Source organism: Crinia signifera, chromosome 9 (genome assembly GCF_055691185.1).
Source record: "Crinia signifera chromosome 9, ASM5569118v1, whole genome shotgun sequence".
NCBI classification, from domain to species: domain Eukaryota; kingdom Metazoa; phylum Chordata; class Amphibia; order Anura; family Myobatrachidae; genus Crinia; species Crinia signifera.
This window is the reverse complement of record NC_139225.1, coordinates 37,214,055-37,241,027: the sequence shown is the minus strand read 5'-3', so window position 1 is coordinate 37,241,027 and position 26,973 is coordinate 37,214,055. Positions and strand designations below refer to the sequence as shown.

At 45.0% G+C, this 26,973-nt stretch overlaps 1 protein-coding gene across 3 annotated transcripts; it reads right to left on the bottom strand.

The window, feature by feature from the left end:
• Positions 1–743: 743 nt before the first annotated feature.
• On the bottom strand, positions 744–26,932 carry CIZ1 (CDKN1A interacting zinc finger protein 1). 3 transcript variants are annotated; one of them, XM_083158830.1, is made up of 16 exons: positions 26,734–26,932; positions 22,946–23,095; positions 22,736–22,863; positions 21,161–21,324; positions 17,880–18,015; positions 16,297–16,363; positions 15,753–15,784; positions 13,910–13,968; positions 13,496–13,666; positions 11,494–11,627; positions 10,943–11,030; positions 10,129–10,242; positions 8,635–8,796; positions 7,012–7,078; positions 6,503–6,624; positions 744–4,916 (listed from the first exon to the last, which is right to left on the bottom strand). In XM_083158830.1, the coding sequence occupies exons 2-16, from the start codon at positions 23,077–23,079 to the stop codon at positions 4,518–4,520; spliced, it is 1,977 nt and encodes a 658-aa protein (XP_083014956.1). In that variant the 5' UTR covers positions 23,080–23,095; positions 26,734–26,932; the 3' UTR covers positions 744–4,517. The 3 variants fall into 3 exon arrangements, with proteins under 3 accessions (XP_083014956.1, XP_083014957.1, XP_083014960.1); XM_083158831.1 differs by lacking the exon at positions 26,734–26,932 and adding an exon at positions 26,651–26,673; XM_083158834.1 differs by lacking the exon at positions 6,503–6,624 and having other exon boundaries at positions 4,743–4,916.
• Between the last annotated feature and the right edge of the window lie 41 nt (positions 26,933–26,973).

The window sequence follows — 26,973 nt, the reverse complement described above, 5'->3', positions numbered from 1 at the left end:
AATCATCTAACCTTAACATCAGCGATTAGCTGCAAATCCATTTGCAGGCCGCACACCATCAAATTACTTTTCTAACGGTTGTGCGGTCTCTGCATAGTACAGGACTTACTCTAGGACTGTGATAGAAACAGGGCTGGAACTAAGATCAAACTACTTCCCCTCAAATACCTGGGCATGGCTGCGTTTTCCCAGGAGCCGTCCGTTTACTCCTCCCCACCCCCCCGCCCCCCCACACACACACAGGTCAGTTTCCTGTCAATTGCCTTACCAACATCCAGCGATTAAAAAAAAGTAGCAAGCTTTCATTGCAGGATGGCCTCGCTCATGCGTAACATGGGCTGTACACATTGGAGCCCTGGGACCCCCACGGGGGTGCTAGGGGTGTCATACCCCCACGGAAGTGTTATGTGTAACAAGTTTGGTGTAAACTGCTCCAGGCTGGATATCTTCATCCCTGTTTGGATCCATAGGGGTGCTAGGGGTGTCTTAACCCCACAGTATTTTTTGGTGTAGCTGGATATCTTGCTTCCCTGACCCATTTTGTGAAGTAGCCAGACCCATTTTTGGGCCCCCATTGCTAGGGGTGTTTTACCCCCCCCCCACACACACTATTTTTTTCCAGATTATAACTCACATGTGTACCAAGATTGGTGTAAATTGCTCCAGGCATTCCAGGGTTATGCTGGAACATACATACATTTGTATATATAGATGCATTGTACTCACACAACACCACTTTATAATTCACTACAATTTCATATTTATTATCCTAAAAAGTTCAAAAATGACATCTATTGGTTTAAAAGTTATACATGGACCATAAAGTAGGTTTAGCAGTAACATGTGCATTACTCGGCTAGAAAGCCACATACTGGTAAAGTGTACCCATTACCTACTGTATACTTTGAGGCAGCCATTGCGCACTTTGTGCCTTATTTTTCACGGATTTTTTTTTCTATTATTGAAACGTAACAGTATCTTTCAGAAAAATATTTGTGCACTCCTTAAAAATGTCTGCCACCGCTAAGCTGTTCAACTACAATAACCAGCATGCCCTGCAGCCACTAAGGAGACATAAGATGCCTTGGTCTACATCAAGCTTTCTCTTCCTTATATGAAGCCCCTAATATTCCACAGAACCTAATACTATTTAGAATATTCCCAGACACCAGATATTGGACAACAAAAATAAATATGGGTCGTAACATAAAGGTAGAAACAGCCAGACAGAGATAGCATGGAGAGTATCTGACTACACGGCTGCTAAGGAATGTCTGTAAGACTGTGGGGTAAACGTATAAAGCTTGGAGTGGTATTTATCCCCATAAAGTGCAAGGTGATAATGCACCAACCAATCAGCTCCAATATGTAAATTTACAGTTAGGAGTTGATTGGCTGGAGCATTATCACCTTGCACATAACATTCTTCACCAATCATCAAACATTTACCCCTGAATGACCTACACCAGGCTCAGAGTATTAGTGCATATGCAGGATTCAATTCATTCAGTGCAGGACTCCTGCAAATGGGTGGTCTGATTTGACTGCACTTGTGGCGGCCATTGTTGGAAGGGTTCTGGGGGAATCTGGCAGCAATGCATCCTCTGTAGAGAGCCATCTCTGAGATCTGCTGCAGTCCCTCCGTAATCTAGTTGATACTTACATTTGCAGAGAAGAGATCGAACTTGTTGAAATAAAGTTTAATGATAGTTAATTAGAGATGGTCTGGTGGCCAAATTTACTGTGACACCTGTTTGCATTCCCATACTACCGATCACCTTTTAAGCCACATATGGAAGTTTCTGTAGGACCACCATGTCAACAGTGACCAGAAAGGTCAAAAATTCATAAATGCTGACATGGTTAAAATGTTGACACCTGGAAATGACGACTTCAAAATGTCAACATGTACATTTAGGTTAGTCTTAGGGAGAGAGTATCAATAAAGTAGGTACTGTTGACATTAAATCAGTGTCAACATGCAGAATGGCGACCAGTGTCGTATCCGCCTAATGAAGGTCAACAATCTGACCCATAAGATAATACAACGAACGAATCATCTCCTGTGCCCAAACCCAAGAGTTAAGGTGCCCATACACTAGTAAGATTTATCTGCAGATCTGGCTGGTTGGAACAAAAAACATGGTTATGGATGAGTGACAGTTGGTCAGTTTTCCAGCATTTCCAAGCAAATGGTCAACTGTCGTTTGCTCTCATCCATAACCATGTTTTTGTTCCAACCAGACAGATCTGCAGATAAATCTGCGTGTGTATGGCCACTTTAAGTTAGGGCAAATGAGAATGCAGAAGAGAAGGTGCATCTCCGCTACATACACCCGCTTATGCCACACAGGGACAGGGGTATGTTATTATTCATACATAATGAGCGGATAAGTCACCAGCTTTGAAGACAATCAAGCATTTAGAAAAGGTATTGAGGTCAAACGGCGTTTCCACCAGCATGACCCCGTCGTCACTAGTGGGATTTTCTTATGCAAGACTGGTGCTGCATCGCTCTTTGCCTACTGGGGTCCGACACTCCTATAATGTCACATGATGAGGTTTGCATTGTTTTTGTCCACTGCCTGCCCCACTCTAGGCAAAGATTACCACCATAATGGTATGTAGTCATTACATCTACAGTGTCTAGGTCGACAGGGGCAAAAGGTCAACAAGGGTTTTTTTTGTTTTTTTTTATTGAGCTAACATGTGTCGACAGGTGGCATTTTATACCCCAACATGCACTATGGCGTGATTGGACAAAATAATAGTGTGCCGAGCGTAGTGAGGAACCGTCCCCCGAAGCATGGCGAGCCATGCAACACATGTCAACCTTTTGACCCTGTCCACCACTAGTGGTCGACCTTATGACTGGAGCCCTAGACATTGTAGATCTAATATACCATGACCCACCATAGTGCAGTATAGATCATATACCATCACTACGTAATAGAGCAGAAATGAAATATTTATCATTTACAAAACATTTTAGGCGTTTCCCGTTGTGTAAAACATCATGACCGCAATTCTCAGATCAAAAAAAGCGGTCACCAATGATCATCTGGGAAATACAGCAGGTTAAAAAAAAAAAAAACCTGACTTCCAATCTCAACCATTTTTTGGGTTGTGAAATGCAACATGATGAATTGCTTCGAGCCCGCCAGCCACTCATCGTCAGGGAATTGCAATAATCAGATACAGATGTATGGGCGATTAGTTACCCCCCATAAGATTCTACACGCAAATAACTTGATCCATACAGGTAACTATCAAGTCTAGTCTTTTGGAATGTGGATTCTCATAAACATAAAAAAAAGGATTTGGTCAATTGCCACTAAGATATAGGACAGGTGTAGAACAGAAATCCTGACCCTTGTAAATGACTGGGAAGGTTTAACTTTAATCCTCATTCCCCCAGCATGTATTTAGCAGGATTTGTGTTGCCATTCTCAATATGTAAGCCTTCACTACTGCCATTCTCAATATGGCAGCCTCCACTATTGCCATTCCCTATATGGCAGCCTCCATTATGCTTACTGAAGAAAAAAACCCGTACACAGGATGTCTGTTTCTTGACCACATGATCGTATTAAAAATCAAATTGTTGATCATGGAGATTTAGGTCTGGACAGGTTTAAGGTGTGTACACACACATCGATTTACTTTCGATTCGATATGCTTTCAATTTCCCCAATTCCACCCCCTTTCGATTTGGCCTTGTCTTTCCATTGGATTTCACATTCAGCACTTTTGCATTCGATATCGATTTGGATTTGCATTCAAGGCACAGTGTACACATTCGATTTACTGGATCAAATTCAATATTTCCTTGCCTGCAGAGTCTATTTTTATTTTCGATATAGAGAAAACGGGAGCACGCAATGAATCAAATGCAGATCGAAAGCATCTTAAAGACCATTCGATTTTGCTTCTATAAGCAAAATTGAATCGAAAACCTGTCAAAATCGAAGCGTGTGTCCACCCCATAAGGCCTATTTCAGATAGTGGTCGCAATCTTTTAAATATTTACTTAGAAGGGGTAAATTTTATGCTCATTATCACTTTGATGCAGTTCAGAAGCTGGAGGTTGAAACACACTTATAATGTAGATAACAACTGTGCGGATTGATGGATTGGAACAGTAGGAATTCTGAAAGAAAAATAAACCTAACCGGTTTGCTACGCTTTGCTATTTGAGCTCTTTGCTCTATATCAAAAACATTTTGGTCTATGTTTAAGAAATATGGGGTGATTTTTTTCTTTTTCTTAATGGTTTATCATAATGTAGAGCAAAACTAAACTTTCAACTACAGCCTGATTAATAAGGAAAATTTCATAAAAGTAAATCTAAACTGAATTCTACAGTCACAGATAAAAACATAGTTCGGGTTTCGGCATCCTTTAACTACTTGATTGCTGTCTCTTCCAGTGAGCGAAACACCCGATACTAATCAACAGGAAGTGCGCTATCACCTCTTTAAACATTAATGGGGAATACTACACATATAAATGTTTCTCTATCTGACTTTGTGGCGAGAGGAACGTCTGCAGGTGGGAGAGGTTTCGTCACAAGGCATTTCTTCTTGGGTTGCCACTTGTTCTTGCTCCAAATTCCCTCCCATCTGGGCAAGCAACATTTCGGGCTCCAGGAGGTAACCGGAATCTTCCTCACTTGTACTCACAGTGTCAAAGACCGTGATGGAACCTTCATTATTACCAGTGCTGCCACCAAGCACTTCGGCTACAGGAATATTTCCTTTCACACAGTCTACTGTTCCCAACTTTGTTGGTTTAGTGCTATCAATTTCCAAACCAACAATCCCAGCATGCTTCTGGTTTTCTATTTTATCCTCCTGTGGTTTCTGGGAAGAATGGTCAGCCTGCATCTGCCCACGGTTCTTCACCGCTTTGCATCTCTACAAATAAAGTAAAAAAAGAATTAAAAACCACAGATACAGGAGTGAATCCTGTATCCTGAATGTTTTCTTTAGAATGTCCTCTATTACCCAGATAGCAAACCGGGGCCAGACTATAAATGGTATTCCGGTTGTTTCTTTTTTTATTTTAAATCCAGAAGTCTGTCCCACATCAGTTTACAGCATCTAGGTCTATAATGTGTGCATTTTGTTTGGTGCCACCCAGGTGGCAAAGTGATTTATTGCATTGATTCTAATGATGGCCATACACTGGTCTGACTTCTCGGAGAAGTGTATGGGCAACCAATCCCCATTTGAGTTGAAATTGGGGCAAAGTTGGACAAGTGTATGGGGGCCTTTACACCCTCACCCACATGCACCATCAACCACACCTATCCAACACCCACAATCACTCACACTTTGCATAGTGCCATTTCCACTATGGGTACAGGGAGAAGAAGAGACTGTAATTGATAATTTGTTTTATTTCTATCGCTGTGATAGTGTGATTTGTTAATAAATGCTTAAACCGGATACGTGTGTGGCACGTTAGGTTGTACTGCGCACTATTCTTACCAACTTTCTCAGTCGCAATATGAAATACATAGGGGGGGATTCAATCTGGGATTCCAACTGTCAGAACATTCCAAATGATGGAATCCTGGGACGTTTTCATCTGATCCGACTAACTCGACAGTCTGAATGCAATGTTCTGACTGTTGAGTGTCATAAAGGCTGAGGATTGTCGAAAAAACAGCTGTGAATTCATAAAACCACGGTCATTTCCTACAAAACCTCGGATCTGACAGCTCGTTAACAGCATTGAATAGGCGAGTCGGGAAATATCGCCATAGATTGAACACCCCTCAGATGTTTTAAAAGGTGCGTTATTCCACTGAGACACAAAGGTTCCAATTAAAAAGTTAATTATAAATAATTGCTTAATGCACCTTCGTTCCCAGCACAAGTGCAATGTAGGCAGACTGCGCAATGCTTTACTGATATTTTAGTCATACATACTTCAGCGAGCTTCAATTTCTAACTCTCTATTGGATGAAAGTTTTCTACCTTATCTCATGAGATGATCAGTTTAGCCATCTACAATGAATTGTATTTGATAGATAGCCGCTCACCTTGAGCGACTGCCTAACAATCCAACAGGCAACTACGTTGGAAATTACAGGTACCAATCGGAACAGAAGTAATAATTTACAATTTAACAAAGCAGCTGATTGGTTGGTAACTTCTCCTCTGGCTCCCTCCTCCTCCCTTATCTCTGCTTCATACATCTACCTTTTAGTGTGATGCGTAAAGACTAGCTCATGGTACTTGCTACGTGGGACAGATTTCCACTACTGTATTGGGGCGCACATAAGCTATGATCAAAGAGTAGATGCTAAACGCTGCAGGATGGCAGGGAAATAAGCAGATGATCATAAAAATCCATGGTATGATATATGTAAACACAGTGATCTAAAGTAACAGCTAAGAAAAATGGAGAGGGTAGGCGTCAAGTGACAGCAAAGAGAGAGAGAGAGCGCGTAACAAAACAGGAGCCAGGCCATGCAACAGGAGAAGGGTCTAACCTGGACGTTCTGAAAATGCACCAGGGACTTGCAGTGCGTGAGCCGGGCAGCAGAGTCACTAAGATAGAATTTGTGACACAGTCTGCAGAGATAACCCGCGACGGGGACCATATAATCCAGGCCTGCGAAACGGGAGGGCAAATCACAGAATGGATATCAAAAGGGAAACACGAAATAAAGAACAGAGAACAGAAGCGTGTTAAAAGGAAACATAAGAAGAGACATGAAGGGGATGGATGGAGAGAAGTGAAGGGGATGGATGTTTCACAGATGACAAACGATGCACAGTACTAACGGCAGACTGCTACAGCCAGTGTAACGGAGGACAGTTCCAGCAGGAAACAGACAAACAAAAAGGGAGCGTGGTATTTTTTGAAAAGCAGAAGGAGTAAGCAATGTTGATGGTGTAGAGATCTCCCTTGACTACGGTGCTTCATCTGACCCATCAAACCTGTAATCACTGCAGTAAAAAGCATAAAGCGGACAAAGGGGCTGCCCAATGTACTCACCGTAGGCGGTGTCCGATTTATACTCTTCCTCTTGTTTATGATCTGCAGAATTGTCCTCTCCTTGGACCTGCATGAAATCAAGTTTGCAAACCAGCTCACATTTGTTTACATTTAACATTGGCAAGAGAAAAAAAAACTCTAATAATGAAGGCGACATTTTTAAGTCCTGAGATGGATTCAGTTTCCACCAGCAAATGTTAAAGTGCAGAACTGTCAAGAGCAGAGGCTTTCACTCCAGTCTGCAATGCTGCCATGTTTTTTTGGATGTCTTTAATCATGCATAGAGAATTTAAGGGGGTAATTCAGACCTGCTAGCTAGGCTGCGCATACGCCGCCCCGCCGAACCAATCCCTGCGCTACCATGTGAGTGGATGTGTACGCTTACACATCCGTGAAAAATTACCCGATGGTCACTCAACATCGAATTATATTTCCTCCGCACGGTACGAAAAGTAGGCCTGCATTAACTTTTCATGTGGCAGCTTTACGCCGAATTTCAGGCAGGTGCCGACGTCATGTGATGTCAGCTGCCCACACCAAGCAGGCAGGGGCACACCTGCATTGTGACGGGCCTGTGAAAAGCTGGGCAAGCCCATCAAAAACCCCGCTGGTCACTCAAGCACCGAGCACCCCAGCAAGTGCAGAGTTTTGCCGAGGATACGCGCCGCGCAGATTTGTACATGCGCATATTCGGGGACAGGGACATATTCAGACCTGTGCGAACAGGTCTGAATTGGCCCATTAATCTTTTTTTGCCAGGCCAGTAATTATCCCACAGACAGTAATCCACAACACATCACCTGTTGGGAAAACCTTCTTTCTATTAAGCTTATAAAAGGGGGAACCAATCGGCTTCAGGGATTAGAGAAAAAATATGGAAAGGTTATCAATGCCTACGGCGCGTGATAAGAGGGAGAGACCAGACAAATTCATTTATTTACACTATACATTATATACATTTTTATCAAAATATATTTTAGAAACAATGTTTATACAGAAAGTGGGTGGCTACAATTGGAAGAGCAGTTGGGGACACTTATGAAGGGAATAGGAGAACAGTGGTGTTGCCTGCAGGCTCCAACCAGATTGTAGTGGTCACTTTTTTTGCGCTGTTTCGAAAATCTTATTGGTTAATATAGGCGACACGGCAGTTGACTTTTGCACTGGTTTTCATAAATATCTGCAAGTGTGTTATTGGCAGTAGTGGGACTTAAGGGCCCTACACACGGGGCAATTTCAGGGCATTTTCTAAGCAATCTCACTAGAGTGCTTTAAAAAAAAAAAAAACATTCCATGTGTAGTGGCCATAGCGATGCGCAGCTCTATCGCCCAGCGATTCATATCCAACATGCTGGATAAATGTAGTTAATCACCAGTCAGGGACCAGTGTTCTCACCGGAAAACACTGACCCTGACAAATCGCTCAGCACACTGCGATGACACATTGCTAAGCAGCGGTGTAGAGCAATCTCCATTGCTCAGATCTCTCAGCAATGTTGCCCCGTGTGTAGGCCCCTTAAGCGCCATGCATGAGCAATGAATATGGCATTGTCGCACAGAACTAGTTTAAATCTATGTTCCACTCTAAAGATCCATTTAATAAATGAATTAAAACATTTTTACCGGAAGACATTCTGTGTCCTCGGAAAGGTCATCTGCGCTGATACCCTCTTCTTCTTCTTCATCATCTTCGTCATCCTCTTCCTCAAAACAGCCCACGGCGTCCACGGTGATCAGTTCCTCTGACTCTTCCAGGCTCCACGGTTCCTTCTCACGAAGCCGTTCCTATAGAGGGTCACAAGTGAGTCACATCAGTAACGTGTCCTGGTACACTACAAGACCAAATGTACTAAACAGCGGTAACCTGCATCGCTGCCTATTTACAGCTGCACGGAAATGCATTTGCAAACGTGATTTTTGTTTTGTTTCTTCTTTTAAGGCTATGAAAATGCTATAGCCATTGTAAGTGCATCTGCCACCCAGAACAGAAGACAGACACCCATTGGAGCCATAGCAATATATATTTTGTAACTATTGTGGGTGCAGGAAATGCAGCTGCTATGGGGCCCGGGGTGACTCCAGGGCCCACAACTCTCCCTGCAGAATATGGGCTTGGATCGACGGTCAATATGGACTATAGGTCGACACACACAAGGTCAGCGTGAGATTTTTTTTGTTTTTTCATCCTTTTTAAACTTTTTTATACTTCACCATCCACGTGGACTAAGTTTGAAAAATGCCTGTAATTTCTGTGTCAATCTTTTCTTTCGTTGATTTTTTTCCCAGCGTCAACCTTGTGTATGTCAACCTTTTGGGACATAACCTGCAGCAATACCTTTCTGTAATAGTCCACTATCTCTCCTGCTGGCATGGCTAGAGATCTCATTTTGAGGGGGATGCCATGTGCCCCCCTCTCACATGCATACCCCTGCTTTTCCAAACCTCCATTTGCTCACATGTATTTTCCCAGCCCCCCCCCCCCCCTGCTGACATGGGGTCTCCCCAAGCAACCACCATTATCCACTGATATAGGCTATCCCCAGAACCACACCCTCCCTCCGATAATAACAGGTCTCCCCAGTACACCATATCCCTCTGCTGACATAGTAACTCCAGAACCCTCTGCTGACATATGGGGTCTCAGGTCTCCAAAGTGCACCATATCCCTCTGCTGACCGATACCCCCGGAACCCTCTGCTGACATATGGGGTCTCAGGTCTCCAAAGTGCACCATATCCCTCTGCTGACCAATACCCCAGAACCCTCTGCTGAACTGGGGCCTCTTCCAGGCTACTACCATTGTCTGATGTCACATTTTACCATTCGGAGTATACGCGAATGGTAAAGTAAAAAATATGGTGCTGGCCTATTGGCTGTTGACCTGGATACACTGTAGAAAGTCAGCACTAAACCGGTCTCTTTTCCAGAGAACTTTAGAGACTACGGAATACATTAAAGTGGATTCTTTGGGAAAGCCCTTAGGGCTGGATGTGGCATAGCAGAGGCAAATGTCTGGTGCATATTAGTGGAGGTCACTGCTAGAAGCGAGAAAAAAAGGAAAACGGTTTTGGGCAGGTGCCGATGTCGGACTATGGACCCAGTCCAGTCTTCTCATACCTCCTGAGACTTCTTCTTGTGCTCCGGAGACTTCATGTGCTCCACAAACTTCCGAGGGGTCTTGAAGTGGCGGCTGCACACTGTACAGAATGGCCTCAGGGAGCGTTTTGCCATCTGAGAGGAGAGAGATTGGCAGCGAGAATCAGAGTTATCTTATGTAGCAAATGCGCTTGGGCTCTAGGTCATTTTCAATGCACACACACACACACATATACACACACACACACACTTCTTATATGCATAAACTTATTGTATGGCCAGTAAGATGTAGGAAGTGTCTCTGCTCAATGGGTTTATGCAAAAAAAAAACAACAACAGTAACTTTGGGGAAGATGTATTAAGCTTAGCGAAAAGATAAATTGGGAGGTGACAATGCATCAGCCAATCAGCCGCTAACTGTCAAATTAAAGGCTGGTTTGAAAAAAGTTGACAATTCAGAGCCGATTGACTGCTGTGTTATAACATCCTACTTTATCATGCTTTATCATGTTGCAATGCAAGGGGACCAAAGCCATTTATATATTGTTTCTGTGCAGGGTAAATACTGGCTGTTTTATTTTTATACTGCACTTTTAAATTAGGTTTTGACACACCCCACCCAAATCTATCTATCTCTGCACATGTTACATCTGCCCCACCTGCAGTGCAGCATGGATTTGCCCAGGTGCCTGCTTTACTTACAAACATAAATCAGGCCTTATGTACCAAGAGTCACACATACCACATGAGGACAGAATGAATACCGCAGGGTTGTTTAGTGCACATTTAAAATCCACAGAAGGATTTCACTAATCCCACCAAACTTCACACAAACCTTATGTTCCGGAGTCCGTCGATGCTTTATAAGATCACAGCTGAAATGAGCCTGACACACATTGCACCACCTCTTCTGGTTCTTTTTGCTGCATGGAAACAGAAATGTTCGTCATAGACCAGAGCATCACAATAATGCCCATGTGACCTGTTCTAGCCCAATGGGAAGTACTTGTGCTTATTGTGCGGCCTGATGTCTGGCAGTGCAGCCTTGTGGCAAAGGGTAGTTGTATGAAGCAGTGATAAGGGAGAAGTGAGCAAGAGGAGAAGTGGCGGAAGGACCAATCAGCACTGAAGTAACATCTATCATTTGCATATTACAAAGTTATACAGAGCAGCTGATTGGCTGCCAAGGGCCTCTTCAATTCTGGCTTGCGTCCCCGCCCTTATCACTGCTTCATGTTCAAGGTCACAACCTGTACTACAGAACTCTGCCTTACCTGCCTGACCATGGTTCTTCTACTCAGAACACCACATTTTAAACAAAATTAGAAAAGAAAAAAAAACTGACTTCCTGTGTACATACTGGCAAATTGTATAACTGGTCCTTACCCATCTCTGCACACCATGCCACCCTGGCTGTCTTTTGCAGTCGGCATAAGGGTGACCAGACAGGCATTACTGAGATGTTGGATCTCTTGGATCTTCTGCTGGTGCTGAGCATTCACCAGGTGAGACTGGAAATTCTGGAAAAAAAATAATAATACCATTTGTCACCACTGCGCTTTATTAAAATGATGGTATGAATACCCAATAATGATCAGCTGGATATATATTATACTTAAGCATAATAAACAAATACTAGAACACAAAAATACATGGCTCAAATTAGTCATCAGAGTTTGTGGCCGTTGACCTATGTATAATTCAATGCATGCAGAGATAATACTGGTGGATTTCTTGCACATATTTAGTGCCAGCCCCCAGCAGCGCCAGTCACATAGCCTGCCCCCAGCAGCGTCAGTCACATAGCCTGCCCCCAGCAGCGCCAGTCACATAGCCTGCCCCCCCAGCAGCGCCAGTCACATAGCCTGCCCCCCCAGCAGCGCCAGTCACATAGCCTGCCCCCCCAGCAGCGCCAGTCACATAGCCTGCCCCCCCAGCAGCGCCAGTCACATAGCCTGCCCCCAGCAGCGCCAGTCACATAGCCTGCCCCCAGCAGCGCCAGTCACATAGCCTGCCCCCAGCAGCGCCAGTCACATAGCCTGCCCCCAGCAGCGCCAGTCACATAGCCTGCCCCCAGCAGCGCCAGTCACATAGCCTGCCCCCAACAGCGCCAGTCACATAGCCAGTGCCCCCAACAGCGCCAGTCACATAGCCAGTGCCCCCAACAGCGCCAGTCACATAGCCTGCCCCCAGCAGTGCCAGTCACATAGCCTGCCCCCAGCAGTGCCAGTCACATAGCCTGCCCCCAGCAGTGCCAGTCACATAGCCTGCTCCCAGCAGTGCCAGTAGATTTTTCTGAATAACTTGTATAACAGGTATTAGTAGACATCTGTTAAAATAGAACGGTCACATGGTATTAACCCCCATCACTGGTACTCCCGAGAATTTTCCATGTTATGCTACAGTGCGCAGACTGGCAAACCTGGAAAAGTCTCGGGAATGCCACTGCCTGAGCTCCCTCCTGCCAGGCAGCACGGCTGAACGCTGAGATCAGCTTCAGCCACTGCCAGGCTCCTGCTGCCTGGCCAGCCTCCTTCCCCTGGCTGTGTGTGATGTGACCTTGCTAAAGTCACGCCGCACACAGTCGGATGCAGAGCCGGGCTGCGGCTGATGGAGTGTTCAGCGGCACTACCCAGGCCCAGGGAAACGCAGTGTGTGAGTGTGTGTGTGTGTGTGTGTAAAAAAACACACTGAATGGGTTAAAACTAATAGTGTCAATCTCTCCAGGAGTCAAAGGTTAGTGTATAATCACCACTGCATGCAGGGATAGAGAATATTGCGTTTGCCTCGGAATAGCCTGTATCACTGTCTAGAATTGTAAAGTGCAACAGAATTAGCTGTGCTCTATAAGAAACTACAACTAAATGAATATTAAATATGTCCGTCTACCTTAAGTGCATCACTTATAGGTATGGCCCCCCGCTTGTTCACACTCCATTTAGCCTTATCTAAAGCCGGTCCTGAAGGGTTGTAAGTGCGGCCGGGGGCGCCAGCAAGTAGTTAGCAATTGTCTTGGAAATGCGTTTCTTCTCCTCAATCGGTCAGCAGCTTCCGCAGAAGTAGATAATTATTGGGTATTCATACCATAATTTTAATAAATGGTGTTTTCTTTAAGCGCAGTCTACTGTATCTTTTTGACATAGTATCATGTGTGTATGTTTTTGACAGTGTGATGTCAGACAGAAGGCTACACACATACACACTAACACCAGCATTATGCTGCATTATTATATCCTAGCTGAGTTTCAGTTCATTTGTTTGAACACACAAACACTAAATAAATTCATATACATAAAAATATATCTTTATAAAGATACTTAAAATGGATATCATTAAACCAGATTTATTGCAGCTCATAGTGTGTTAGATTCCCACCCGGGTGGCATACCTGAAGATTCTGGTAGCTGGTTTTACAGATATAACAGCAGAACCTGGGGCCGCTGTGTGCGGAGCTTCCTGCCGTACCGCTTTTCTCAGCACAGGCAGGCTGCAGAGCAGTGGTGCGACTCTCGCTCCTACGTTGGATGGTCACTTTCAACGCTCGGCCACCACCTATCCCCTACCGAGAGAGAAATCACAGCTTATCAACCATCTCCGGACTGGAACGAGAACACACAGTGTAGAAGTCAGGCATGTCCAAACTGTGGCCCTCCAGCTATTGTGAAACTACACATCCCAGCATGCCTTGCCATAGTTTTAGCATTCTTTAGTAGCAAGGCATGATGGGACTTGTAGTTTCACAACAGCTGAGGGCCATAATTTGGACATGCCTGGAATAAGTCATCCATTCCGTCAGACTGACCTCAGGAGACTGAGACTCCACGCTTCGCTCTTCAGCGACATCTGCCTCTTCTGTTGTCCCTGTAATAAGGAACGTATGTAGAGCATTACAGAAAGTTACTTTTGATTTGTAACAAGATCTCGTGTTGAAAATACAGGGCCTAATTTATTTAATTTTTTTTATAAATATATGCAAATCTGCCTGTATTCACAGTGGTGTGAGCCTCTGACTTCAGGGCTGAATTCAGAGATGTAAGCAATTCCCTAGTTTATGTACAACTTAGATGCTTTTGGGTCTGCACATTTGCAAAATGAGTTCTGCTTGATCGCTCACAGTCCCCTCCAGACCCCCCCAGTTCCCACATTTGTCTGCGCTGCACAGCCAATCAGAAGATATCGTGTGCGACCCAGTGCCATGTAATGAAGGACGGAACAAGGTATTGCTGGGTCGTTCATTACAAGAAGAGAAGAGAAACTAACCATCGTCAAGATTGCCAATTATAGTAATGTGTACCCAAGCCTTAGCATGGCTGCAGCACCTGCACGATGCATGCAGGTGATATGTTTTTCTGTACAGACACCTCCTGTTGCATTACTATATTACTTATACCGTACTGCACAACTGAAAATCAAGCCCTAGGCCCACTGTATAGTTAAATTCTACTTGAGTCCTATAGGCCTAATTCAGACTGGTTTGCAAAGCACATTTAGGGGGGTATTCAATGTCAGGGTCACAGCAGTCGACCGAGAACACGCAGGCGGGATGCAATGTCCCGCCTGCCGGGGAGCGAAAAGGGGGCGTGGCCGCGAGTTGCGGCCGGGAAGAGGCGAGCTGCAGCCGGCAGCTCGTCACTTCCTGGCTGTTCTCGGCAGAACGAGCCCGATAGCTAGTGATGTCAGGCTCGTTCTGCCGAGATTCCCTGCTCAATGCTGTCGGGGAAGACAGCATTGAATAGGGCCCGGCGGGCATCTCCCCGATGGGAGGTGCTCGCCGCAAATTGAATATCCCCCTTATTCTCTAATGGACAAAACCATGCTGCACTGCAGGTGGGGCAGATGTAATATGTGCAGAGAGGGTTCCATTTGGGTCAGATGTGTTCAAACTGAAATCTAAATTGCAGTGTAAAAATTAGGCAGCCTGTATTTACCCTGCACAGAAACAAAATAACTCCCCCAAAATCTAACTCTCTCTGCACATGTTACACATGCCCGACCTGCAGCGCAGCAAGGTTTTGTCTATTAGAGAAAAAATGTGCTTTGCTATGCAGTCTGAATTAGGCCCTATATGAGATCTGGGATGTTTACAACCTCTCAGTGCCGACCGAGAATGTTTGTATGAAATATGGGAGGATAAAAAGGATACATAGGGGTATAATCAATTAGAGTTGGATCCATTCTGACAGGCATTTGTCGGATTGGATCAGTCAAGCCCTATTCAATGAGCGACTGTTGGATTTGGCCGTTCCTGTGTGCCCTTCTGCTGTCAGCAGCTCCGAATGTGTCAACTCACAGAGAGCTGCTGGCCGGCGAGCACTGTCGGGAAAGAGCAGCCTGGCTGGGGAGGGGGTGGGGGGACTGGGTGAGCAGCAGCAGCAGCGGGAGGAAGGCACCGGGTGAGGAACAGCAGCAATCCAAGTGGTTTCTCGCAGTTCAAAAAATTGAATAGGTGGCATCATGGATTCAACTAAAAATGCCAGAAACTGCATATTTCCGACTAACTGAATTTACCCCAGAGAGTACTGGCATGAAAATACGCCAACTGACCTTCAAAAGGTGACAGGTGTGCTCTGTAGGCTAACAACACATATGTTCAATCATTTAATTGCCAGATGCTAAAAGCTGACAAAAACAAATCCTTTATTTACCTTCTGCTGCATCATCTGTACCGGTCTCCGTGCTGTTGAGATAAGACAAGTATTAGCCATTTCTGGTGCGAGGGGAGGAGGGAGCATTATAAATGTCTGCTAAACATCCTCTGCTGGCGCTAACTGAAATACAACCAATTTAACATCTTGCGCAAGTCCAAAAATATTGCTTGAACTTTACCGAGCTTCCTTCTGTGCCTTTCACCCATGCAACTAATCATCAGTCATGGGTTGCTTTCATTGTCCTGGAACAGAATAGAGCTAGGTAGTGCCCTCTGTATTGGATAATACAGGTTGCAGAAAGCGATTGTTTAATATATTAAAACAATAAAACGATCAGTGTTCAATTATCCAGGAGCGATATCTGAGCCAACAAAAGCAAGCTTTGCGTAGACTGGCAGATTATTGCATGGGAAGTCAAAGGTGATGGACAAAAAGGGCAATAAAGGCATGCAAACAATCGCCAAACTCTACACAGGGTGTGACAGTGAACAGGGGGTGGTCTAGGGAGGGACATTAGTGCAGTCCTTCAGCTTTAGGTTACCTCCTTGCTCTCTTGGCTGATGGCTCAAGGGGATCAGTGTTGCTGCATTCAGTTAGATTTTCATTATCTGCAATGACACAAAGATACGGTCAGGAGAAATACAATGCAAATGATCTTAGAATCTCACCTGATAGATAGATGGGATGCAGTTTAAATCCCGGCGTTCAAAATCCCGACGCCGGAATCCCGACACTTTCTCCCCCCGTGGGTGTCCACGACACCCTTGGAGGGAGAATTAGTGTGCCGAGCGTTGCGAGGCACCGGGCCCGCTGCGTGGAGAGTGCAGCGAGCCCGCAAGGGGGTGCAATCCACGTCCCCCCCTTGTCGGGATTTTGGCGTTCGGGATTTTGAACGCCGGGATCCCGACCGCCGGCTTTTCATGCCGAATCCAGATAGATAGATAGAGCCCCATCCAACTCTACTAACATCAGGCATCTTAGCCAAAAATGCATCTTAGTCACAATGAAATGGGATGCACCAGAAGACTGTGCTGATTAATATGATTTATGACATGTATATTGTGTGTAATGGATCTGTATACAGAACAGGATTTGTATTGGAAAAAAAGCTGCAGCTTTTACATCGTAGCATTTCGTGTACAGATTCAGAGACTCACTCTCACACAACTAAACAAGCGTCATATCAAATTAACCAGCAGTGTCTCCTGGTGCGTCCAAGTCGCATCAAGACTAAGATGAATTCTCGACAACAAAAAAGCAAAAAGACACCTGATGCTAGAAGAATCTCTTGCGACCATGTGACCTGGGGAGGGGTGATGTAGAGTAGAAGGCAAAGGAGGACACATCTGTATAACCGAACTACTCACAACCCGTTAAGGAAGCGCTTAAGTTTTGCCAAGTGCCTTATGCCATGTGGAGCAATGACACTTGTTGAAGGAGGACAAATCTGTATGTAGACAGTGTGAATGACAGAAATCTATATGATGGTCAAAAACTACCTGCATGGAAGCAGCACACCCAAAATCCTCCCTGCGTGGAAGCAGCACGCCCCCAACCCTCTCTGCAAGTAAGCAGCATGCCCTCAACACTCCCTGCATGGAAATAGTATGGCCCAACATTCCCTGCGTGAAAGAAGCGCGTGCCCCCAACCCCCCCTGCGTGGAAGTAGCATGGCCCAACACACTCTGCGTGGAGGCAGCACGCCCCAATCTATCCGTGCGTAGAAGTAGGATGGCCCAACACACTCTGCGTGGAGGCAGCACAATCAATTCCTTATTTTCTATTATAGTACAAATTTAACTTAAATTGCCAATCATCATCATCGAGTTTCAGAGTGTTCTTTACCTGAAATCTATAAGTTTGTTTTTTTTGTTCAGTGGAAAGCATTACTACTATATGCCAATGATAAGAGACAGACACCCCCCCCCCACCACAAAATATAAAACAGCAGTTCCCACACCATTTGGAAATGAGCATTTTCAGCAGTGTATTGCAGCAGTTTGTTGTTTGACTAGACTAGCCTAAAATACATTCACACATTGCATCCTTATTAACGTTAAACTTCGATGGACGACTGAATTATGTATGATTGACCTCCATCCGTAACAACGGATCTTTCCTCACCTTGTAAGGTCTCATCCGCCTCGGAGGCAATAGGTGGAAGCTCTACATTTCCTCTCACTGAGTTTGTATCATTGGTGTCTTTGCCTGGGAAGTTCTGCTCCCGATCTCTCTTACTGTCATGGCTCCTGTAATGATCCTACATGAAGAAACAGTAATCCTTGAATTAAATAATATACTTCTGAGGTCACGCAGGAAAAGGATTAGGCACAGATGGTGTAATCGTCTATCTGCAGGAGGTCTGGTGTAGGTTTATAAAGAATAAAGCCGGCACCTATAAGTGACGGTGTGTAAATACATAAATAATTCTGCAAGGGAAGGAGCAGCGCCCTAAATGCCCTGGTGGCAGCCATGTCAGGAACCATGGATGCCACCAGGTAAGTGGAGACAGCTTCCTTGGCTCCTCCCACTACAAGGCGACATCATAGCCTAGCACAATACTCCCTGACAAATACAAACAAGAAGCTGATGGATATTTAACCGGGGATATGGTCACCAGGTCGACACATAAAATAGGTCGACAGCGTCAGAAGGTCGACACAAGCATTAGGTCAAAAGGTCAATGTGTTTTTTAAGGTGACTTGTGAGGACAGGCGGTGTTTCATACCCTACCATCCACTAGGGCGTGGAGAGAGAATAGCAGCATGGTGAGCGCAGCGAGTGGACACGGTACACGGATATTGTGTCTATGTTGACTTAGCTCAAAATCGGGGACACAAAAAAAAACACGTGAAAAACTCATGCCAACCTTTTGACCGTCAACCTTACCATTGTCGACAAAATGTTTGTGTTGACCTAAGCCCTGTTGACTTTTAGTGGCCGGCCTTCATAGTGTCGACCCTGTGATATTAATCCCCTCCACTAAGAACCTTTTAACTCCCCCCAGCACCCATTACCACATTAACATAGTCAGCACTCATTATCCCCCGCCACACACTCACACCCACCGAAACATAAATACCCACAAAATACATAAACACATACAGCAGTCATAACACAGTGTTCATTCTAGCAGCCTGCACCTGTCACACCCCATGCAGTTCCCCTTTCCTGCCCAGGGTGGCGCTGTCTGCTTTAGCGCTTCTAGGAAACACTGGTCTGTATATCACCATGGAGATTCAGACCAGAGTGTGCAAGAAGCACCACAGCAGAGAGCTCCACTCCATGCAGGAAAGAGGAACTGCATGGGTTGTGACAGGTGCAGGGTGCTAGAATGAACAAAAATACACATGGCAAAGACGGACGCGATTGTTCAGTCTGGAGGGGGGAGTCTGGGACACAGAGGAGAGGACCCGTGGAGAAACAAGGGGGGCCACTACACTGCCTGCATGTTACAAGTAACTGAGCCAGGAGGATGTTACAAGTCACTGACAGCACGGAAGATTCTTCTGAGAAGTCTCCACCCAAACACTGCACTCTGCGCACTGCAGTCAGTGACACGGACCCCTGTCTCCAAAGGCCCCCATTGTAAGAATACAAGATGGAGAAGTGAGATTTAGAATGTTTATTTCATTGAGGAGAAATATCAGCCTTGAAAGAAATTTGCCATTCTAAAATCTGAAAGGTAAACCATGACTGTTAGGCCGGTTTCACACACTCCGGCCCCTGCCGGACGGTGAAATCCCGCACGGCCAGGGAGCCGTGCCGCACACATTAGTTGTGAATGGACACTATTGTGTCCATTCACACGGGACGGCCACAGCCCAGGCGCACGGCTGCAGCCGGATCCCGCCACTGGAAGGGATGGCTGCCGGGCTGTGGCCATCTCCTCCATGATAAACTACTGTGTGCGGCACGGCTCCCTGGCCGTGCGGGATTTCACCGTCCGGCAGGAGCCTGAGTGTGTGAAACCGGCCTTACCAGCAGTATGACCGGCTGCACTAGAATTCCGAAACGGACCCTCTTTTGTGTTACACTTGTGTCCGAGCTTCCAACATGGATGTGAAAGAGGATGGTTTATGGTACCATGATCTGGAGCTGTCATTTTAAATGTAGATTTTAAGTACTGGAAAAAAAAAAAATTAGCCTCCTGTGCCCCTAGTGGACAAAAAGGAAAAAGCAACAAACAAGTTTGCCATTCACCAGAAACGTGTTGAGTTTATTTTCAACAGAGAAGAGGTAGCCCCAGTCATCACAGGCTCAGAGTAGCCAGAGACTAATAGGGCCTACACACATGCCGATATTAAGGCATTTTCTAAGCAACTTTGCTTAGTTTGGCAAAGTCACTAGGTCGCCCTACACAAATCACTATGGGGTTTATTCTAGTTCATTCTTTCTGACAAAATCCTTCTTAGATGGACAAAACCATGTGCACTGCAGGGGGGCAGATGTAACATGTGCAGAGAGAATTAGATTTGGGTGAGTTATTTTGTTTCTGTGCAGGGAAAATACTGACTGCATGATTTTACACTTCAATATAGATCTTACTTTGAAGAAAAACCCCACCCAAATCTAATTCTCTCTGCACAAGTTACATCTGCCCCACCTGCAGTGCACATAGTTTTGTCCATCTAAGAAGGATTTTGTCAGAAAGAATGGACTAGAATAACCCACTATGTGTGTAGGGCCCATTACTTAGTGGTGCCTGGGGCTGACGTCACACATCCTCCCCTAAACTAGCATATTCCCGGTTACTCCCAGTGTTTTCCAAGGCATTGCCTGCTTTTTTCTTAACACTTCCACTAAATGGTTGGTTTCCAGCCCCAGACGCCTACTTGCTTTCAATCACTTTGCGAACAGCAAGCGAATAGGAAAAGTACCAGGATTTCATCGTAGGTTGGCCGTAAGCATGCGCAGTGTATCGATAATCGGCCACCATGAGATTTCGTGACTGTGCGATCAGGTCTGAATTACCTCCAATGAATGTATAATTCTCACGATTCTAAAAGTAAACACCTTGGCTGCTGACAAACTGAATCTTTTTTTTTTACAGCTGTTCACTCTTATTAACACACACATTTAATTATTTATTTTAATTCAATTTATTTTTATTTAATTCATTTTAAATATCATTTAGCGCTCACACACCTTTTTATAGTCGGAAAAATGGACCAGATATTGAATGGGTCGAATGTAAATTATACCCGATCAAGTAAAAAACAATGGCTATTTCCACTTGTCGGAAATATCCTCCCAGATTGAACACCCCCATGACAGATATCAGAGGGGGAACAGTGTTACATAGTTATACAGTGCCCAGTTAGAATGTTATTGATTTCAGATGTTGCACCTTCTAAACTAAATCCGGCCTGGGAATCCGCTAACAAAGCATTTCCCGTTCTCACCTTGTGATATACACGGGGCTGTTGATAGGAACGTGGAGGAAAAGCCATATTCGGAGCCTTCACAGTCACTCCCATGGGAGGTATACCCAGAATGGAGTGCCTTGTTGCAGCAGGAAAGAACGGGGGCATTGAGGGCGCCACCATGCCGAGACCACGGAGATTACCTGCAAAGAGAACAGCTGTAGATTAAGCAATAAGGAAAAGCTTTGTTACCGAAATAAAAGGAACCTTATGGATATCACAATATTTATTTATACAGTCAAATGTGGATAAGTGGGAAACCTGTGTTACTGGGACAAACTGTGAGGTCCCGGCATTGGTGCAGCAAAAAAATTAGTTTTAACCAACCGATTTTTAGGTTTAATAATCTCTATAACTGGGGCGATTGTGGTTAGGACCTCCAAGTGAAATAAAGGTACTTATGTAGTATCTGGGCTGCCGATTTTTTGATTGTATGCCTTAAGTTAACGCTACGCTCGCCACAGGTTTATATCCAACTCCATGCCCACTTGGATAGTAGGGGTATGAAAAGGACCCCTTTTTCCCATTGAATTCCATGTTAAAATGGACTCAGTCCATTTTAACATTGATTCCTATGGAAAAATCGGGTCATCGCATCGCATCCGATGGTCGCATGCGATGCGATGTGCCCGATCCGACCCGATTTAGAAATCGGCAGCCCAGATACTACATAAGTACCGAAATGAGTGTAATTTACTAACCCTTAAACTGCCAAGTGAATTTGTCAAAATAGGTGTCAAAATTGCCAAGCAAAAATGTTTACCTTATACAGGAAATATAATCTTTTTTGGCACTTGTGTATTATCAGGGCACCCGGCTACGCTACGTTTTCAAAGTAGGCTAAGCTACGTTGTCAGCATAGCCGGCGCTGTTGAACATTCACATCAGTCCCTGCCCCAGTGGAGCTTACACTCTATATTCCCTACCACATGTACATGCACACACATTCATTCTAGGGTTCATTTTGTTGTGAGCCAATTCCTACCAGTATATTTTTGGATTGTGGGAGGAAACTGGAGTACCCGGAGGAAACCAATGCAAGCACGGGGAGAATATACAAACTTCGCACAGTTAGGGCCGTGGTGGGAATCGAACCCATGACCTCAGTGCTGTGAGACTAACCATTACACGGTCCCTTTAGAACCTGTGTAACTGGGATTAGGAAAGATTTTGGCAAGTCTTTACTTCCGATCAGTGATGTCAGAATGGACACTGAAACGCAGCATGTATATAATGTATATATTTTTATGTAGCATTTAATCACCTGTATCGGTAAAACAAGTACTCTTTGAACCTGAATAAGTAAGAACCTCTATAAAGTGAAACACTTCTTGAACCTGGATAAGTGAGGAACCGGATAAGTGAGACTAAACAAGTCATCCTTGGAGATCCCACTTCACAAGGTTCCACTGTACATGCAGTTAAAAAAAAACAGGTTCCAGAAAGTCAAATATATAATCCCACCAAGGACCCGGAGGGGTAGTGGGTACTTAGCATAGTCTGGAGGCCAAGTAGAAAAGTCTATTCCCCTGAACACACACACACAATACTAACCTTGCATCTGCTGCATGAGCAGCGCTCGCTGCAACATGGTGTGAGTATTTAGAAGCCTGGCAGGGTTGGCTCCTCTGAGGTTCATCATCTGCTGGGACTGCTGGTGCTGACCCGGGTTTGGCATGGGCCTGTTGGAGAAAGGTCGTCAGTGGAAGGAAAGGTGTAGGAGGAGCGGTCAGGAGCAGAGGACAGACTGCAGGATTTCCTCACCTGGGTGATGCATGCTGGGCAGGAATTGGGTGCTGTGCCACCTGTGGGTGCCGTGGAGGCTGCTGCTGTTGCTGCTGCAGGAGATGCTGAAGTTGAATAAGCTGATGGAACTGTTGCTGCTGCTGGTTATACATCTTGTCACAGAGAAGTCTGAAGGAATGAGAGGGGGGGATTAAGTCAGTTATGTATATGACAATATTCTCTCTCTATACAGTTCCCTTCATTGTGAAATCCTGCTGTATTGAATGGAACGGACATATAGTGTCATACTGGACATTCATTCAAGGAAGTTACACTAGCAGTGAATACATTCTCCATACAAAAACATGTGGGGAAGTAAGACCCCAGCAAATGAGTTGCAGAGAGTGATGGTGAAGGATTGGCCAATGAGAGCATGACCAGCCTTATGCCACCGTGTGCCCTAAGTAACGGTGCTAAGCAAACACCTAGTATTGGCCATTTGGTGCCCAGGCCAAGCTGAAGACTCTTTAGGATTCTTATGGGGTAATTAAGACCTGGTCAATGGGCACCAATGTACAGTGGCCAGCGGCCCTCTCCAGCCACCCGGGACCCTGCCAGGCAGCAGGGATCATATGCGACCCTTCCAGATGCAACGTATTGCATGCAATCCCTGCGGCCTGCCGCTGGGCTGGGGCCCAATTATTATATTATTATAATTTTATTTATAAGGTGCCACAAGTGTTTTGCAGCGCCGTACAAAGGAACAATACAGGGAGACAAAGCTTGGCATAACATTGAATAATAACAAAAATACAGTACAAATAAAGAGCGCCACAGATCAATACACATTACAGCTTAAATGTAAGTAGTGAGGACTCAATCAACATACAACTAGAGGCCAATGATGGAGATGAGTATGCGACAAAGATGGTCACTGAGTGTTGGAGTATAGGAGAGCTGTGAGTGAAATGTGAAGGGAAGAGGGCTTTGACAACAGGAGGGAAGAGGGCCCTGCTCTGAGGAGCTTACAATCTAGTAATGCGGCGATCATATGTGCAGGGTCCAATCCGAAGTCCGTGCATTGGATCGGATGTCAGACACATGCTATTTGGCCTTAGCACTCCCACCAAACTGCTGGTTACCACCCCTACTTCCTGTCAATCACCTTGTAAACGGCCATTGCAGAAAAAAAAAGTAGCGGGACTTCATCGCTGGCGGGCGTCGTGCTTTTGTGGCCCATACACATGCAATTTTTTTTTTAATGTGTATTGTGTGCATTGAATATCGTTAATGATGTGCGGAGCCATCACCATTAACCAACCCCGTCCCCCCATCGTCGGAACACGCAGGTCAATTTTGGCAATTTAGCCAACTCTCATGTTCAACAGAGTCACTGAACGATATCGGTAACTGATAACGTTCAGTGTGTGCGCACTATCTAGCACAGCCAATACAGTCTAGTGTGTACGGGGCCTTAACAGTAAAATCCCTACTGAATGAAGTCATCGCTTCATCTGAGGCCAGTTTGAATGAATTATGCAAGGTAACAGAACTCCTATGTGCATTACACCTGGAGTCACACCTTTAGGGGTAGATTTACTACAGTCTAACTAATAGCAACCAGAATCCATTTATTAGATTCTAGAAGGTCCTAAACAAATATGTAGAATCTGTTTTGTTGCTATGGGCAACATCCCATCGTCAATAGAAATCCCATCTTAGTACATTTACCCCTCGGGCATGGATGTTTCCTCATCAGGGGGTCTACAACACTATGTTTAGCTCTTAAATCTGCACTCACTATAAATGACACAACAAAACCCATAGCAAAGAACCACAGCTGCGAACAGCGCTGCTTCGAATAAAAACAAGGATGCGGGTAAAAGCTGGATCCATGATACTGATCATAAATGTGCATCTGAAAAGCCAAATCCATGCTAGATACAATACAAAAGCCCAGATGAATGGGACAAAGGGAGTGTGGGCTATACGGCGTCTGAATTTAGCAAGTACTTGGATGTTTAATACATTTAGGATGGATGCGGCCTTTTCAATATATTTGTTAAGGATCCTGCTTTTACCGTCTTTGAAAAAGGGCTTCCACCAATTCCATTGTCTTACAAAGACAGGAGTTCAGATTACATACAGAAGAATATGCCCTCAATTATTAGGGTTTTTCCCCCCAAATGTCATTTTTGCTTTTTAAAAACTTCATTTTGAGGAGTGCCTGCCACCTGGCTGTATGCATACATGTTTTACTTTAAAGTTTATTCTTAAATTAGCAGCAGGTTTATTGAAACTGCACAGTGTAGTCCAAAACTAGAATGAGCACTATATATATATACTTACAAGGCTCTCAGGTCACAATAGAGACGCACATGAAACAGGATGATGAAATGTAAACCTGAACCATAGTCAGGGTTAAAGCTAGGATTTTCATCACCTGAGGCAAGGCAGTCATCACAGGTTGTGCTTAGCATGTCTTTATACAGTATATGCAGCCCCTACATCATCATACATGCTCCCATCATATGCATGTGATGCAACTCAGGCAACATGTATATGTCAGATTGCATCTTGTATGTTGCACATAGCATGTCATTATATGTGCAGCCCCTACATCATCATGCATGCTCCTAATACATGTACTGCCACTCAGGCATACCCTCCAACATGACCCATTCCATTCGGTACACAATGCTCTGTTCCTGGACGTCCCTTGTAATGTATGATTGCCATCACCTGTGTTGAAACACCCTTCTCTTCAATTACCTAGTTCCACACAGGTGCTGGCAATCATACATTACCAGGGACGTCCATTAACAGAGCATTGTGTACCGAATGGAATGGGTCATGTTGGAGGGTATGCTCAGGCAACATGTATGTGTCAGATTGCATCTTGTAGGTTGTACATAGCATGTCATTACATGTGCAGCCCCTACATCATCATGCATGCTCCTAATACATGCACTCAGGCAACATGTATGTGGTAGCCTACATCTCCATCTCATAGGTTATGCATAGCATGTCTTATGTGCAGCCCCCACAGCAGCGGTTCTCAACCTTGGTCCTCAAGTACCCCTAACAGTGCACGTTTTCCAGGTCGCCCTGCAGGTGCACAGGTGCACTCATTATTCGCTGACACATTTTAAAAGATCACAGGTGGAGCTAATTATTTAACCTGTCTGTGTGGAGACCTGAAAAATGTGAACTGTTGGGGGTACTTGAGGACCGAGATTAAGAACCACTGACCTACATCATCATGCATGCTCCTAATATATGTACTACCACTCAGGAAATATGTTGTGCATAACATGCCTCCTAGCACATGCACTACCACTCATGCAACATGAATGAGCCTGCATCTCATAGGTTGTGCAATCAATGTTGTGTAGCCACATCATGCTTCTTCCTCGCACATGCATCATCACTAATGTAACATGTATGTCTGACCCTTGATCCCTTAGCATTTAATGCCATGCAATAGCATGTGCAATCAATACATCATCATCATACATGCACTACCATGTATGTGCCTGTCTCCCTCACATAGGCTGCAGATTACATGCTATTACATGTGAAGCCACTATACCATCCTCATGCTTCCTTCCTAGCACATGCATCACCACTCAGGTAACATGTATGAGCCTGCATCTCATAGGTTGTGCATAGTATGCCATTATATGTGCAGCCCTCCCTTCTGCTACTCTCATATAACATGTATATAACCTGCTCCCATCTCACCCCAGCTAGCTGCTCTCCTGCAATGGAGCCCGCCCACTACATCCATATAATCCCATGTAGGTGGCCGCTAACGGACATTTTACCAATTCGGGTTGAGCGTTACGTAAGCGGCTGAGAGCTGCTGAGACTTCCCCGCAATCCTCCGGCTTTATCTCTGACACGCACAGTCCGGGCCTCCTTCGCTGCTGTTGTTGCTGCTGCTGCACCGTCCACAACAGGGACAATGGCAGGGAGGCCGAGGAGCCGTGTCTAGCGCCCTCTGCTGGTGCGGGGGACTCTCTGCATCGCCTTCTACAGGATGCAATGAGCATTACACACAACAA